The sequence below is a fragment of the Amphibalanus amphitrite genome, unplaced genomic scaffold (assembly GCF_019059575.1).
Source record: "Amphibalanus amphitrite isolate SeventyFive unplaced genomic scaffold, NRLGWU_Aamphi_draft 000133F_arrow, whole genome shotgun sequence".
In the NCBI taxonomy this organism is placed as follows: Eukaryota; Metazoa; Arthropoda; class Thecostraca; order Balanomorpha; family Balanidae; genus Amphibalanus; species Amphibalanus amphitrite.
The window spans coordinates 526,351-542,402 of NW_024881628.1; the positions used below are offsets into that span (position 1 = coordinate 526,351).

Genomic DNA, 16,052 nt, shown 5'->3' on the forward strand with positions numbered 1-16,052 from the left:
AGCTGCGGAAATATGACGGAAAAACGACGCAAGCAATGGGGCTGTTACCGGGCTAGAATACGACATACTGGTGCTCCCAGGACAACCAGCTATCAGGAAAGGACCACTGCATGCCTGTTGCCTACGTAAAAATAAAGGATAGCACAATTACACTTCTGGACTTATGCTGAAGATATATAAAAGACGAAGTGTGTAACGCGGAACTGACACAGCGTACCACAAAGAACGTGTTTATTACAAAAGCAACCCTTTCGAGAGGGTCAAGCTGAACTCCGAACTGAGAAGTTGTTGCTCTAAGATGTCCATGAACGCGTTCTTTTCCGCGCACAAGTTCATCCTTTCGTTCACGTGCACTCTATCTCTCCCCTTTTGACTACCTGCAACGGACCCCACTCTTCCAGAAGCAAGAGACGCTCGGTTCATCTGCAGTCTAACCCAGCAGAGGCAAACTCTCAATCTCCATCGCACGTCGAATAAGAGTTCTCTATCTCTAAAACCACTTCATACACAAACCACTGGTCCGCTCAGATCGACGCCGATGAACGCGAAACGAATTTCCACCGGCGACTTCCGCGGGACACGAACAAAACCACGTCGGCAATCATCGCGCCGGCGCGACGCTTCTCACTCGACCGCCGAATTTCCGCACTTCATCGTCGGCAAAATGAACAGCTCATCGCTAACTTTGACCACATAACCCAAAGACACACACGGAGTCCCGATTGGTCGCGGGACCGCTCCCAGGCGAGGTCCGAGTCGCCGCTAACTGCCGACGACGGGGGACGGACGGCCCCGGATCGCTAAGACTACGCTCCTGCCGCTCCAGCAACGGTGATCGGGAAACGGCACGTTTGTACAATGTGTTGCCATAGACCGGCAACGCTAGACGCAGAGGGATTCCCTTCGAATGTCTACATCTACCAAAACTGAAATTAAAATCCGCGCAGTGGGAAAGCGGCGTTCGACGCCATAAAACAACTGTGACTCCTTTCGATTTTTCACGGTCCACCGAGGCTGCCCTGCGTGGATGAGGTCCTTGTCTTCAGAACGAATCTTCCACAACCCCGCTGTATGAACGCTATTGATTATCGGAGCCGACAAGCCATGACACACACCTCGCCAGAGATCTCGAGAACACCGCCAAGTGACTCCTCCGAGCCTGAACACGACTCTGCTGCTTCGTGCTAAATCTCTACGCTACATCCTGCTGCTCCTCTCCGTCCCGGGATCGCGTCTCAGCGCCGGTCGCGTTTTCGCGTGGGTCGCTTTCGTCCGTACCTCTCGATGGCCTGCTCGATGGCCTCCTTGTGCTCGAACACGGAGGTGATCTGCACCTTGGCCTCGCTCAGCTGGTCGCGCAGGATCTTGCTCCGCTGCACGTTACCCTGGTGGTGAACGGAACAGGAGTTAAACGATTGTTACTTGTTTGTAGCGTTTTTAGGGCGCATCGATATAGGAGTCATTATGCGCCCATTGGGAGTTTGACCAATGCCCAAACACCATCATATCGGGAGTGAAGCACAGAGCGGGGACACGGCAAAAAGACACTGTCGGTGGTATTTGATAAACTACAGCGTGAAGTTCATTGTAATTTTGGTTTGAACCTTGTTTCATGTGGATTATACTATTACTAATTGATCTACATAGGTACTTGATCGACTTTGAATAAACACATATGGTTCTAATTCATAAAATAGACGCTCGTGATATCTGGTTGAGCCCCTGCGACCACGTCCCCGTCCTTACCTTGATGAGCTCGTTCAGCTTGGTGATCTCTTTGTCCTCTCGCCGCGAGAACGACATGCGTTCGGAGGCACGCAGCATCTCTGTGAGGCGCCGGTGGACAGTACGCTCCACCTCTGCCAGCTCGTCCAGCTGACCTGAATAAGGCAGGAGAGTGGGGTCAGGTAAGTGGATGAGAAGAGTAAGTTTTAGGTGAATAGGATGCAGAGAGTTTAAAGAGGCGGCATGTAGAGATTGCCATCCCGGAACGTTTTACCAATCCCGGGATCCCGAAAGTTTTTATTTCGGGATCCCGGGATCCCGGGATCCCGGTCTTGTCACTAAATGTCGTAAGAGTGATTTCCTACTGACATATTTTGCGTCTTTTAGCTTACCACAAACAAAGAGGCAACCAAAAGCCATCCTTAGACCATGTCATTTGCATTAAAAACGATTGAATTTGCGAATAAAACGTTTCGATTTGATTAGCATTAGCATTTATTCCCAATTGGCCTTCATAAAACTGTGCGTCGACCAGTACGTTTACTAGACGGGTTCCAGCATATCCACGCCTCACTCACTCTTCCTCTACGCTACTCGTAGTTAGCGCGACAGTTTTAAGCCATTGCCATGCTGGTAGGTCTGTCTACTTAAAAACTCGCAACCAGTGTACGCCAACTTTGGCAGCTCCCTATTTCACAATGTTTTCAAAACGTCGCTTGGTCACTTTACCTCCTTCCGGTTCCGCTTTCATCATTAATGTCTCTCAGAATTTGCTCGAAAGTCGCTTTGAGAGCAGAGTCACTGACTGGGAGAGCTCCACTCTACCGTCTTCAACGTCTGAATCAGTGAGCTCTGCCGTCACTTGCGTGACATCTGTGACATGTTTCTGCGACACGAGCTCAAAGACTGTCTTGATGACCTCCTTTGTTCCGGCCACGGACGGGCAAGTCAGAATCGCTGAACGATCTGTGATCCTGATAAAGATGTTGCAGCGCTGATGCTGCAATTTTTTTTTTTGGCGTTCGGGACCCATTTTCGTACGTATTTAAGCGGCTTGACCGCTGTGGGTGATACCCGAGAGCTACCAACACGGTCGATTGTCGACGGCCAATACGGGGTGCCAGCTAAATAGTTTATCTGCGTTATGTCACGCAGCACCATAAACAGTGTAAACAAGACTCGTGCAGCGGCTGCATTCTTTTTAAGGTGAAAAACTGATTCTTTTCGGGATCCCGGGATTGGCGGAATTTCGGGATCGGGATCGGGATTAAAATCCCGCCGGGATCCCGATCCCGGGATTGCAATCTCTAGCGGCATGTGACCCAGTGCTATAGGTAACTATCCGCGGTCGGTGGCACGGAAGCGAACATTTTTGAGGGACATATGACAATCACTCACTCAAGAAACTGCCCATATGTACATACTAGTTTATGCGCAATCAGTTTCAAATAGGTAAGTCGTTGCTATTACTCCATCTTCTCCTGACGGGGATGGTCTGCGGTTGGTGGGAGCAGCCGCAGCCAGTTGAAGTCAGTTGAGTGGGGCAGGCCGTGTCTGGCTTTGAAGGACACGTTAAACTTTGGCATCTAAATTCTCCCGATACCCGAAATTGCGCGATCGGACGATAGGGGTCGGGGTCTACGCAACAAGCTCTGCTTAGCGTGGGCTCCGGCTCCATTCAAACATTCGAGCTAAATTTATTTTAAAAAAAACTTGCACACACCAATCGATTTGCGTGAGGGTGTGAATAAGCCAAGACAAATTTGGCATTGAGCTTGTGAGCCATAAAAAAGGTCAAACAGTATATGGCAGTATGGCTCGTTTAAATAATCCTGTTGTCCGATTCACGGCGTCAAATTATCTTGTCAGCCCCATTTTCCGTGTATATAAATGCACCTGGAGCAAAGGTGTGGCTGCCCATTTGCGAAATTACGAAGTGTTTCCTTTCACTGTTCCGGCTGACAGGAGGTAGATGGCGCCGATTTGACACTGACGGCCGCCGCCATGTCACGGCGGCGGCAGGTCGCGGCTATGAGACCCGCAAGGTTGGGCCGGCAACAGTCACTGAAGCTACCTTGACAGCCTTCGGCTCACCAGTCCCGAGCGGGATACAACTTCGCCTCAGCGCCGCACTGAATACATATTCAGTAGGAATTACCGACCTAAATATGACGCACGATTGCAAAAGTGAGCGTACTTGCATGGCTAAGTATCAGAATCTGGGACATCTTATGCAAGTGCAAGTGAACCTGAGGTAGAATAAGCATGAAACACTTCTGCATGAACTAAAATAAGCACGGAATAGGAGCCTGCGGCGACGTCGTAACTCTTCAATAGCCGGAGGAAAGAATACAGAAGCATGTATTTGAGTGACAAGTAACTACCGAAGGCTACGTCGAATTGCATGTTGAAGCATACCCTACATACCCTTGACTTTCTCATCCATGCCTATGGCGTCAGCGCGATCAAGAATAGATCAGGGGCTTGCCTAAGCGTGTCCTTCAAAATATAGCGGCGGGCCAGTATACAGGTATCGAAGGCGATTATGTTAGGGCGATATTATTTCCGTGCCAAGAATGATGATAAGCATACATGATGGTGACTGAGCAGCGAAGGGAGTGGTAAGCCGTTTGGTGGTAATTGACTAGTAAGGGGGCAAGAGTAAACAGATACATATGCTAATGTATGCATAATACGAAAAAACAACAATAAAAACAAAAAATAATGCAGTTATGGTTATGGCTGGGGTGGCGTAAAATATGTCGCACATATGCTGGAAGAAAAACAACAGAAGAGCAACCAATGATTCGTTGCATTGTGACTTCAGTGTCGCTAAAGGAGGCAATTTGGGCCAGCTAAAACGATCAAGAATCTCGATATCAAGATGGTCAAAATCCCTGGTGACGACCAACACTACGGACAGCGTAGAAAGCGGAGCTCGGCAAAAAAAAAAGGAGCCAGTTATCCGAGACAATATCTAAAAGGCGTATCTTTGATGAAAAGCATTGAGAATGGCGTAAAGATGACAGCAAAAGACAATGCACCAAACAACCCTCGTGCTATATCAATGTCATTAGTGTCCTGTTCCACTATAACGCCACCCCCTGATCCCGACCCAGCTCTTTTGACCTGGAGGCTGGAACCTACCCGAAATATGGTGGATCTTCCATCCGTTGACCTTCTGCGAGATGTGCTTCTGACTGGCCAGGTCGGCGATGGTCGGTCTTCGCTCATCGCGTCCCCGTACATCGGTATACTTGACGAAATGGCTCGAGGCCGGCTTCCAAGTGCGGGGGCCGTACGAGTTGAGGAGCGACATCGCCGGCCGCTTCGGGGGCGGCGGCGCCGGCTCGGAGGGTCGCGGTGCCGCCGCCGCCGCCGTCGACGCTGCCGACGATGACGCCGGTGTGCGCATGTGCTCCCGGAGGAAGTTCATTTCGTCGTCGCTGCCCGGCCGCGCCGGCCGCGGACGGCTGAACGGTACGGCAGGGAACGAGGCCGCCGGCGCCGCCGACGCCGTGGACGCCCTGTGGACAGAGGGTCGTGGGTGAGGGTTCGCCGTAACTGGGAGTGAGGTGAAAGCTCGCCCAATGATGGAGATGGCTCAAAGACGGTGATCTATGAGCATTCCACTGAACAGGTACAGGCAAGATCGTGAGATAGCGAAGTTCTTATATGTTGGGAAATGCATGGGAAAAGCAGTCCAGGATTTCACTATTCCAGCGCGAGACCAATCAATATGTTCACGCGCTTTTGCTCACAAGAACCCCGTTAAACTTAGGCATTTAAAACCCCTCTCGGAACTGTCTTATTCTTAACAAAAACCCGTCCATTTTTTTACGTCCACATACCACACCTTCACCTTCATTTTCTGCTTATTAGTCACTCACAGGTTCTGTTTGCGCGGCTTTTTCCTGGGGCTGAGTCCGAGGGGCGGCGTGGCCGTGCCGGGGACCGGCCCGCTGGCTCCAGCCGCCGCTCCGGCTCCGGCTCCGGCACCGCTGGTAGCTCCGGCTCCGGTAGAGGTGGACGGCGTGGGCTCGTCGGCGCCCTCCTGGCCGGCCGGCTCTCCCGGAGAGGACGAGGCCGATATAGTACTGGACGAGTGGCCCGACGAGTCGGGCCGACGGGGAGGAGAGGAGGGCGGCGAGCCCCCGCCGCCCCCACCCCCACCGCCGCCGGAGCCGGAGGGACCGGCGCCGCTGGGACCCGGCACACTGGTGCCACTGGTGCCGCTAGTGCCGCTGGTGCTGGCCACTGCCACCGACAGCTGGTGACTGAGGTTCCGCACCGCCCGGCCTCCGGGGGTCCTGCCGCCAGAACGGGCATGTTGCATGGGAAGACAAGGACCCGTGAGTCAGTGCACAAACGAAATAAATGAATGACATAAATGAATGGATTAATGAACAAAAAAAAATAATAACGAATGAATTCAATGAATGAATGAATTCAATGAATGAATAAATTGAATGAATTTAATAACTTAAATGAATGAATGAATTCAATGAATTATATGAATGAATGAATGAATGAATGAATGAATGAATGAATGAATGAATGAATGAATGAATGAATGAATGAATGAATGAATGCATGAAAATTCAGCAGTAGGGTGGCACTCACATTTCACTGGGCGGTTTTCTCAGGATGCTCGGCCGAGGTGAGGTCATTTTGGCGGCCTGCGGTGACTGAGGAGTAGCGTGCGGCTGCAGACGTCCCTCCAGGCCCCTGACCAGCCGGCCGGCGCCACTCGGCCCTGAGACAGCACCGGTATCAACGAGTTAGAGAGCGTGATACTGATACACACCGCAAAGATAAAACACATGAAAACGCATACATAACGAAAAATATATCGTCACTAGCGACAGAGAATAGATTCGAACAATGTCACGCCAGTGACAGAAGCGAGCATCCGGAGCTATAACGGCTTCCGAAACTCATTGCTGCCTAACAGTCTCGCCGCCTCCCACAGCACTGATGCTTTGTAGTCCCATACGAGACGTAGGGACAGGGGAGCTGATCACTATTGTCGGCCAAGAGGCGTGCAATAAATCGGCAATGCTGGGCAGAAGAACTAGACGAGGTAGCTGTAGAGGTAGTAGAGATCACCTACAGGCTGACACGGAAAAGGGACCTTGGATGGTATTGAACATGGCAGCGTCACTCACCTGGCGTGGGCTGCCGTACAGCGGCGTAGCCGGCGTGCTCGAACACCACGCCGGCCGGCACGCCGTATTGGGCGGCCGTGGCGCGGAGCACGGCCGCCGGAGGCTCCCCTGTGTAACACATTTCAGGTCAGGTCAGGTCAGATCAGACTACGAGAAATGTCAATGACACTTACTCACCGCATGACTTATCCAAATGCATTTAATCACAACACATAGTGCATACAATTATCTAATGACTTTTGACGGAGTCACCCTTCCCGTATAAAAAACAAGCTAAAAATATCACGAATACACATCATTCTAAGACGATTTTTTGCGTCAAATTAATAGAAATGCAGTAATTGTGACCCCTCCATACCTGGATGGCGCAGCTGTTGCGGTTGGAGGGTCTGATCGCGGCTGGTCGCTGGCTGCTGCTGCTGCTGCTGCTGTGGGTGCTGTGGGTGGTGAGCCTGCAAGTGCTGCGGCTGGTGCTGAGGCTGGTGCTGATGCTGGTGCTGAGGCTGGTGCTGAGGAGGGTGTTGAGGATGGTGAGGGGAAGGGTGCTGGGATGGGTGCTGGGAAGGATGCTGCGGTGGGTGCTGGGACGGATGTTGTGGTGGGTGCTGGGACGGATGCTGTGGTGGATGCTGGGAGGGGTGCTGGGTCTGGTGGGATGGGTGCTGGGCTTGGTGCTGAGGCGGGTGCTGCGTTGGGTGTTGAGGCTGATGTGCCGTGTGCTGGGGCTGGTGCTGTGCTGGGTGCTGTGCTGTGTGCTGAGCTGGATGCTGTGCTGCGTGCTGCGGGTGGTGCTGCGCTGGATGTTGAGGGTGGTGCTGCTGGTGCTGCGGCGGGTGGTGCGCAGGCTGCGGGTGCGGCTGGTGCTGAGCATGCTGCTGCTGAGGATGCTGCTGCTGTTGCTGCTGAGGGTGCTGTTGCTGCTGTTGATGCTGCTGCTGGTGAGGGTGCTGCGGCTGAGCCGGTGGCTGCTGCTGCTGATGCTGCTGCTGGGGCAAAACCTGAAAACGCAAGGACATGCAGGAGTAAAAAAAAAATATCAGTTTTCAGGTAGGAAGAAAATACAATGTTTCATCGCTCCACCAAGTCTTACTGAACCATCCGATTATCACTAAATGAACGATAATACCCATTAAAAGTAAAAAATACGATATATTATCAGCAAAATAAAACTCCTAACCGCTAATTGGGAGTTTCCTGCTCCAAAAAATACACAGAACGTGCGGCCCATAAATAGATCCCTGTTTAGCCGCGGATCGCGACGGAACGGAAAAGCTCCGGTCACAGAATACGCCGACGGGCGTGACTTCATCGTATGTCACCGCCTCACATCAGAGACCAATACATTCTACGGAGCGTATTGACATTAGCTGACTTGTTACAGGTTGTAGCAATTACGAAAACTATGAAGTTGGTTGAGTAGTGTGGAAAGAAGCGTTGCTAGAAAAGTGAAAAAAAAAACATTGACTGAGGTTACTGGAAATATCAAAATCTGTGCGCTTTGCAAATCCGTGCCGAAAAGCTTTCAGCTTTAAAGTATGGATGGAAAGCCAGTTGATGACGTTTTCGTCTTTAATTATCCGTGGATCCGCAGGGACTGAGGACAGGGGTTGCCTGATTGCCTGATCATGGGTATCGGACTATTAGAAAAAAAGAATAGACACCAGAGCCGCAATAATGCGAAGGTCGGCGATACGATGACATCCACGAGTCACGACTCACATGAATTGACTAAACAATGCTCGAAAGGTCTCCATTAACGCATTTCGCCTCCGCAAAACCGCTTGCACAAGTCAAAATGTTTGTCGATGGCTCCTGCTAATAGCCACAGGTTGACAAACGAGAACGATTCGCCACACCATCGAATACAATAATTGCGGCAACAATGCATCATCTATTTACAGAAGTTGCGCCGCCTCTATAGGGACATCACATCCGACGTTTAGCCGACCGAAATTACCGTGTCAACATGTCATCGATGACAATGGTGCGGTCGGCGCCTGTCGACCAGGGGAGGGGGGGGGGGGGGGGGGGGGGGCGCCACCCCGCGCTGGCCGTGTCAATACGGCAGGACACGGCCGGACGCGCGACGGCCGCCCGCACAGCCGCGGGTCCACGTCAAACACCGACCGCAATTTAAGTCGCGCTAACTTGTCAAACGATAACGGCTGGCGAATGCGGCCAAGGGCAGCGTGACGGACGACAGACAGATGGTTTTTGTTTGAGAGGGAGCTTGTCGCGAGGACGCTTAAGGAATAACTTTTGTTTGTTGGAGGTTTTTAGGCTCGTTGACAGCAGGATCATCACGCACTCATTACGAAGAACTTCTAAGAGCTTATTGGACTTGCCATCAAAGAGTCACGATAAAAAACGATTCTGATGTTCCTGTTCACAAAAAAACGAATAATAAACATCAGCAGTACGCTGCTTTCCTTAAAAGCTTCTATGTATTCTAAAAAGACCTGTGCCCTTTCGAGTCCTGCCCACTGTTCCTTTCCTTCCCCACGTACCTTGGCCACTGGGATGGCAGTGGACGAGGTCTGCACGACGGCGGCGGCGGCGACAGCAGGAGCCCCGGCAGACGAGGCGGCCGGCGCCGCGGACGCCGCGGTGGACTGGGAGGTGGCCGCCCGCACCTGGCCGCCCTGGGTCGGCACAAACTGGGACAGCTGCAGCGGCGGCCCGTGCGCCGGCTGCGTGATCACCTGGCGCAAAGCACAGAGTCAGAGACGTTAGCTAGCGAAATACACAGCAAGGTATTTGGTATGTGAATAGCAGCTCTATAGCTAAGTTGATGAAGATCGTGTATGTGGAGGAGGTTTGATCATTGCCGACGAATCAGTCACACGACTCACTCGTTAAATTGTTCCGCAGAGTCCCTTTGGAATCCTGACAGCTTTTCGTTCATTAGCCCCTGCTAGCTCAGCTCTCAGTATGCGCCATTAGCTCACCTTGGCTCCCTGCTGTCCGGGGGCCGGCCAGGGCACCGTCATGGTGATCTGATGTCCGCCGCCGGCCTTTGTAGCAGCACCGCTCGGTGCGGGACCGGCATTCACCGTCAGAGGCAGCGCCTCCCCGCGGTCCCCAGACGAACTAGCACTGACAGAGAAGCCGCCGGGCGGCGCTGGCACCGAGAGGTGGACCGGTCCCCTGATGACCTGCTGCTGCCCGCGGCCGGCCGGCAGCCTTTCAGAGGAACAACGGAAGACGGAGACTGTCAGTGTCGAAGCCACGAGTGGCTCGGTAACCATTTACCAATTTAGCAAGCACCGAATAAGACCAATTCATTTGTGAAATTATGACGAAAAACACAAGCCTACTCAAACGCCTAAATGCACGTAAATACGCATCCTTAGTACGTGGTCACGTAGACATGCATGCATTACAAATGCAAACATGCATGCTGATTAGTTCAGAAATGCGCAGCCGGAAGAGGATTCATTCTGACGCCCGGCTGTGACTATTCACAGAGGCGGTTCAAACGACATTCATGAAGCGTTTACTGAAATCACCACTAGGGCTAAACCCCTGTTCAATCCCGTCCCACCCCAGTCTCCCCTCGTATCCACTCACATTGAGTATGTGATCGGGCCGCTCTGCCGCAGGGTGGTGGCGGCGCCAGCCAGCGCGCGGGGCACCTTCTCAGCGGCAATGTGGGTGATGTGTAGGGGACGGGGCGCCGCACCGCCGGACGGGCTGACCAGCCGCGCCTGGGGCGACACGGTGCGAGCGCCGCTCCCTGCCACACGGTCAGGGTAGGGGTTAGAGGAGGTGTGCGAAACACGATATGGTGTTAGCGATGATAATCAATTACAACGTAGGCCGTAAGGAGCACTGAAAACTTCTGTAGCATGATGAAAATACGATACATTTGTTATACTGAACCATAACGAAACAAACAAATGGAACTACTTACGCACTGTTTACTTATCTAAAAAAAAAAATAGGCAATGGAAAATATGAAGTCAGAGCCTGTTAGTCAGATCAGCCTTTGATACTGCAAGCATTTCGGTCTGGTGAGGTCAGATTATACCACATCAGATCCAGCCAGGTCAGATAACACCATCTCGTATTAAACCACCGACCTGTGTGTCCGACGGTGACCCGCGCCGGGCCGGCTGCCCTGACCGCTCCCCCGGCCGACATGGTCACAGTGGACAGCTTGGCGGCCTTGGCAGCCGTCTTGGTTGCACCGCCCGCTGTAGAAGAGAGGAACACAGCTCAGTTAATCGTCCAAGTCATGTCAGGCTGGTGGTCGCTGAGGCAAAATAATAAGCGCGAAGGCTTTAATATGATGAAGGCTATATTTTTCAACGGAGCAATTGGAATGCGTCAAAATCAAGTATACAGAATAAACCGAAAAAATATCACCGTTTAAATGCCGTGAATGCTAAACGTTGACCATATCAACACCACATTGAATGATAGCCACAGTGCATAAACGGCAAAACGGTGATCAGAATTTCCGACTCCGGATACACCCAGTCTGATCCCTCCCAGAACGCAAACGAAGAACTGCCCTGAGCTCCCCTCTATTATACGCACCTTGGCTGGGCGCGGCGGGTGCGGCTCGCAGCAGCACGGGCTGCGCGCCGCCGATGGAGGTCACCGGTACGACCAGACCGGCGGGGAGAGAGGTCGGGGTCATCGCCCGGTGGCTCACCTGGTAACTGGGGGGAGGGGGTGTCACAGGGTCAGAGGTCACACCTGGTAACTCGAGAGGGAGGGGGTCACAGAGGTCGGTGCCATCGCCCGGTGGCTCACCCTGTAACTAGAAGGTTCCAGAGAGGTCAAACAAGGGTCACGACACAAACAACTTGTCAAAAAGTGACTATAGCTAATGATAAAACTACGAAAAAATTATAGAACCTTCCATGAATGTCTAATAACACAGCTGGTCAGCCTCTATCTCGCATTCCCTTCAAATCACGTACATACGTTCCCTCTCCCTCTCCCTCCCTCCTACCACACACCTCTAGCCCAGGTATCTCCCCTCATCCCGACAACTTCCCTCTCACATTCCAGTTCCACCGTTTTCCTTCATCCTTACCTGACTGAGTGGGCGCCGGTGCCGACTATACTCGAGATGGGCAGGTGTCCGACCCGCACCGCCTGGGGGCCAATCACCCGCGGAGAGGACCCGGCCGAGCCGGTGCCTGCGGGCGACAGGGGTCACCAGGTGGTCAATGCGGTCATCGGGAATTACACGGAGTCACCCAGAAGGTCATTTTACTGCAGCAAACTATAATTGGATGCTGATGTACTTGCAATGCGGTTTACGATTAAGTATACGAAAGACCGATAAAAAACGGTCTGAACCCATATTGTCAATCATGCAGACACTTGGCCAGGTCACCTTCCTGTACTAGCCCTTGGCCAGTTCCCTATCCAATAACGACCCCCCAACTAGCTACTCCCCATCCTGTATCGACCCCTGGCCCCTGACTAGTTGCTCCCCATCCTATACCGACCTCTGGCCAGATGGTAGGCGGTGGGCTGCAGGTGGGTGCCACTCTGCGTGGATCCGGCTCGTGACATGACGGGGGTCATTAGCGCGATGGTGCCGCCGCTGCCCTGTACGCCGACTGCTGAGCGTGATACCGTCAGCAGGCCCTGGTGGCCCAGCACGGCCACCGCCTCTGCACACGGAGAGAGAATGGGTACAGGGTCGGGAAGGGCAGGGATACACTACACACAGTGAATGTGTAGACCAGTGGTCGGCAGGTCCTCCGGTGTCGTGCCCCCTTTTCGGGCGCCAGGCAGGGCCATTACCCCCACCTACCAGACCGCATTGCATACACAACCAAGTTTACTGAAATGCCATACCTTTCCGTGACACTTTGGGTATTTCGGGCATTATTATGTAAAAAGCGTCGTATTACGACACAATTGTACCCTCGAGCCGATCGTTTTTTCTGTTATAAAAATTTCATATATTGACACAAATAACCGTTGACTTGTCAGCTGTTTCTTGAGATCATGATAGGTCATACAATCTCAATTCTAGAAGTAACAGCGGGTCCCGATCTTCTCCACAATTGCATTATCATTGACCTCTTGAAACTCTTGAAGCTAGAACTTCACGGAAAAAACGAGCGTGTTGCCCGTGACTAGACGAAGCTGATGATACCCAATTTTAAGGTCCTACTATGCATTTCAGACCCCATGAGACCCTGTTTTTCGGCGATAATTTATCTAATATTTATCCCATTGGCTTCAAATTTTCGCACAGCTCATTTCAGCTCAAGCGCCAATTTTCGCTAATATGGTCTCTTAACAAAATATCAATTGCTAGGGTACTTGTCGTTACCTCGTAATGTTAAAATCATCTCCGTAAATCCGTCAGTGGAGTAGAGGCTATCCGTACGTAGGCGTGACGTCACAGGCACGTGACCATTAAGCTCCGCCCTCCCGGCGGACGGAGCGGTGACCTTGGCCGGTCAGTCGGATGCGTGGAGCCGACGGGGCAGTAGCTGCCGGACCCAAGTCCGTATGCCGGACCGGGGCGGCTCGCATTGGACGTGGCTGCCCTGCGGTTGCCGTTGCAGTAATAACGATACAGCAGAAACTAGCGCTCGTAATTAGCGCACTAGCCTTCGTTATTGCATTTATCGCAAATTAACCTACACCTTGTCAATCAATAAAGAATAAAGATATACCTACTTTAATACTAAGTTCAGGGCTAGTGACTGCATTTTTGCTCGATTGAACGTCATTAAAAAAGGCCGTTGATGTCAATTGACTGTGAACTGATGCAAGACATCGGTCAGCCTACGTCAAATTTGCAAGACATGGTAAACAGTTACACCGTAGCATTTAAGAAGTGTGGTTGAAATTAAAATATGAAATATATTATGCCTATGCGTATGCTTGAGATGGACTCACGTGATTGCGGTGCAACATGACACCTTCAGAACTAACCCAAATTGGCTAGATTGAGGTCTTCGGACTGACTTGACACCAGGCTTTCGTGTTGAACTGCAAATAATTAAAATACCTGCTAGCAAGTAACCTACTGCCTCACTTTTGGAGAGCTTGAAAAGTTACTTAAGTTTCACAAAAAGACGCGATTTCTTTACTAGCCTATGCGCTTGTTTCCCTTATTCGGATGTCACATTTCTACGCAATAAATCACACATCACATTTCTGCTCCCTTCTCAACGCTTCCCGAATTACGAACACAGCTCGTGGAGCGATGTCTTAGGCAATCGGAAGTACTCGCGACTAAGTATCCTACTCTGCTGTTTTCTGCATAGGATATAACAGCGTCTTCAGAAACGGCAATTGACGCAGCCAACCATATCGATATATTCAAGTAGTGCAGAGGCTTCGCATGATGTCATAGGTGACAGAATAGTGGCACGACCTGACCATGAGATAGGCGCCAGAATGTGCACTCATTCAGATATTCAGATAGTGCATGACTCAGCTCTCCATTTAATGTTGGTTCTGAGGAGGTTAATATCGTCATTATGATTATTCTTCATATTCTGAGCTGGATCGGTGTTGATATACCAAAAAGAGAGAAGCGGTTACCAACTCCCTCGAATAAAGAGCAAGCTTTCGCTCATACACTTCCTGTCGATCAAACATGTTTCCAGTGCGCGGCTCCCGTGCGACCTCTCCGCGGTGCTGACGCCGACTGAGCCGGCATAGACCCAGCGCGGTCACGGCCAGTGGGCGGAGTTTAGTTGGGCCCGGCGCAACGTGATTGGCCAGCGCTCCCATCCAATTCGCTGCGGTAGCGAACGAGCCTCTATCCGGGTGCAAAATCTAATTAGCATTACGAGCTTATGACAAGTGCTCTAAATATTGACATTTTGTTAAGAGACCATATTGATGAAAATTGGCGCTTTAGCTGAAATGTCTAAAGTCAAAATTTTAAGCCAATTAGACAAAAACTGAAGAAATTATCGCCGAAAAACAGGGTCTCACGGGGTCTGAAATACATAGTAGGTCATTGGATGGCCTTCCAGGTCAGGTCAATGACCAACAAAGTCGGGAAAATCGAGACCTGTCAAAACTTCGTAATGAGGTTGTTGTGGGGTTTTCGGGGTACTGATCACGAATTTTATCTCAGTTTTGCTCACATATGATGTATTCGTGCATTTAGGCCAGGTCGGGTCAGGTCAGGTCAACCAGTAGGCGTCCTGCCGGGTATTTAAAGTATAGGCATCAACCACCACTGACAGCTTCGTAACATGTTACGAAGGCACCAAAATTACTTAGTCGTAAATGTTCAAATGGTTGCGAAATTGGAAATCAGCTCCAATGTATAAAATTGATCAACTCGTGTCTCGTACTGACAATTTTGTCTTGATCGGCCGCTTTTTGCGCGAGTTATTCGAGAAAAAAAAACGAGGAACAGGGGGGTCCCCCTATAAGTGCGAAGGTTAAAATTGAGTAGCAGCGGCTTCCTATCGTCACGGGTAGCACGCTCGTTTTTCTACCGCAAAGCTCCAGTTCAGAGGCAGAGAGGCTGGGGTCCAATCGGCCCCTCCCCGTTTAAGTTAGCTGCTATGAAAACGCCAATAGAGGGGCGCCGGTTAGCGTTCGACCTGGACTTATCTTTGAACCCTGGGACCAAACAGTCGTGATGTCTGTCCCATCAGGGGAGCCATTTATTCTAAGATGAGGCTTTCTGAGAGACCCCTATTACCCCCCGCCGATGGGCTCCATTACCCCCAAAGGGGGCATGCCCCACCATTTGCCGACCCCTGGTGTAGACGATACATTGGCATTGCACAAGGGCGCACACAAGGGGGGGGGGGGCACACGGGCCCGTGCCCCCCCCATTCGAGTTGGGGGGCCCACCTCGAAGGAATAGGGGCCCATCTGAGGCGGCCGAAGGCCGCCTCAAATGGGCCTCTAACTTATCCTTAGACCACCGAAGACCGTGTACAAAGGGCCCTCAAATGGCCTTAAAGGGCCCTCAGATGGTCTCAAAAGGCCCTCAGTTGGCCTCGAAGGGCCCTCAGATGACCTCAAAGGGCCCTCAGCGTCATAGGGCCCTCATCTGGTGTCAAAGGGCCCTTAGATGGTGTCAAAGGGCCCTCAGATGGCCTTAAGGGCCCTCAGATGACCTCAAAGGGCTCTCAGATGGCCTCAAAGGGCCCTCAGCTAACGTCAAACGGACGTCAGAAGGCCTTAAAGGGTGTCAAA

The 16,052-nt window shown here is 51.6% G+C and overlaps 1 protein-coding gene across 2 annotated transcripts in view; it reads right to left on the minus strand.

Annotated features, from left to right (window-relative positions):
* Positions 1–217: 217 nt before the first annotated feature.
* LOC122382091 (histone deacetylase complex subunit SAP130-like) overlaps positions 218–16,052 on the minus strand; it is a 33,897-nt gene continuing 18,062 nt past the window's right edge. For both annotated transcript variants that reach the window (XM_043367012.1, XM_043367011.1), the window contains exons 4-17: positions 12,362–12,529; positions 11,941–12,046; positions 11,436–11,560; positions 10,976–11,089; positions 10,464–10,629; positions 9,842–10,076; positions 9,401–9,595; positions 7,252–7,891; positions 6,894–7,001; positions 6,349–6,481; positions 5,616–6,035; positions 4,873–5,252; positions 1,747–1,880; positions 218–1,385 (exon numbers count right to left, since the gene is read on the minus strand). In XM_043367012.1, the coding sequence (XP_043222947.1) occupies positions 1,236–1,385; positions 1,747–1,880; positions 4,873–5,252; positions 5,616–6,035; positions 6,349–6,481; positions 6,894–7,001; positions 7,252–7,891; positions 9,401–9,595; positions 9,842–10,076; positions 10,464–10,629; positions 10,976–11,089; positions 11,436–11,560; positions 11,941–12,046; positions 12,362–12,529 (3,074 nt within the window). In that variant the 3' untranslated portion in view covers positions 218–1,235. The remainder of the gene's footprint in view (positions 1,386–1,746; positions 1,881–4,872; positions 5,253–5,615; positions 6,036–6,348; positions 6,482–6,893; positions 7,002–7,251; positions 7,892–9,400; positions 9,596–9,841; positions 10,077–10,463; positions 10,630–10,975; positions 11,090–11,435; positions 11,561–11,940; positions 12,047–12,361; positions 12,530–16,052) is intronic.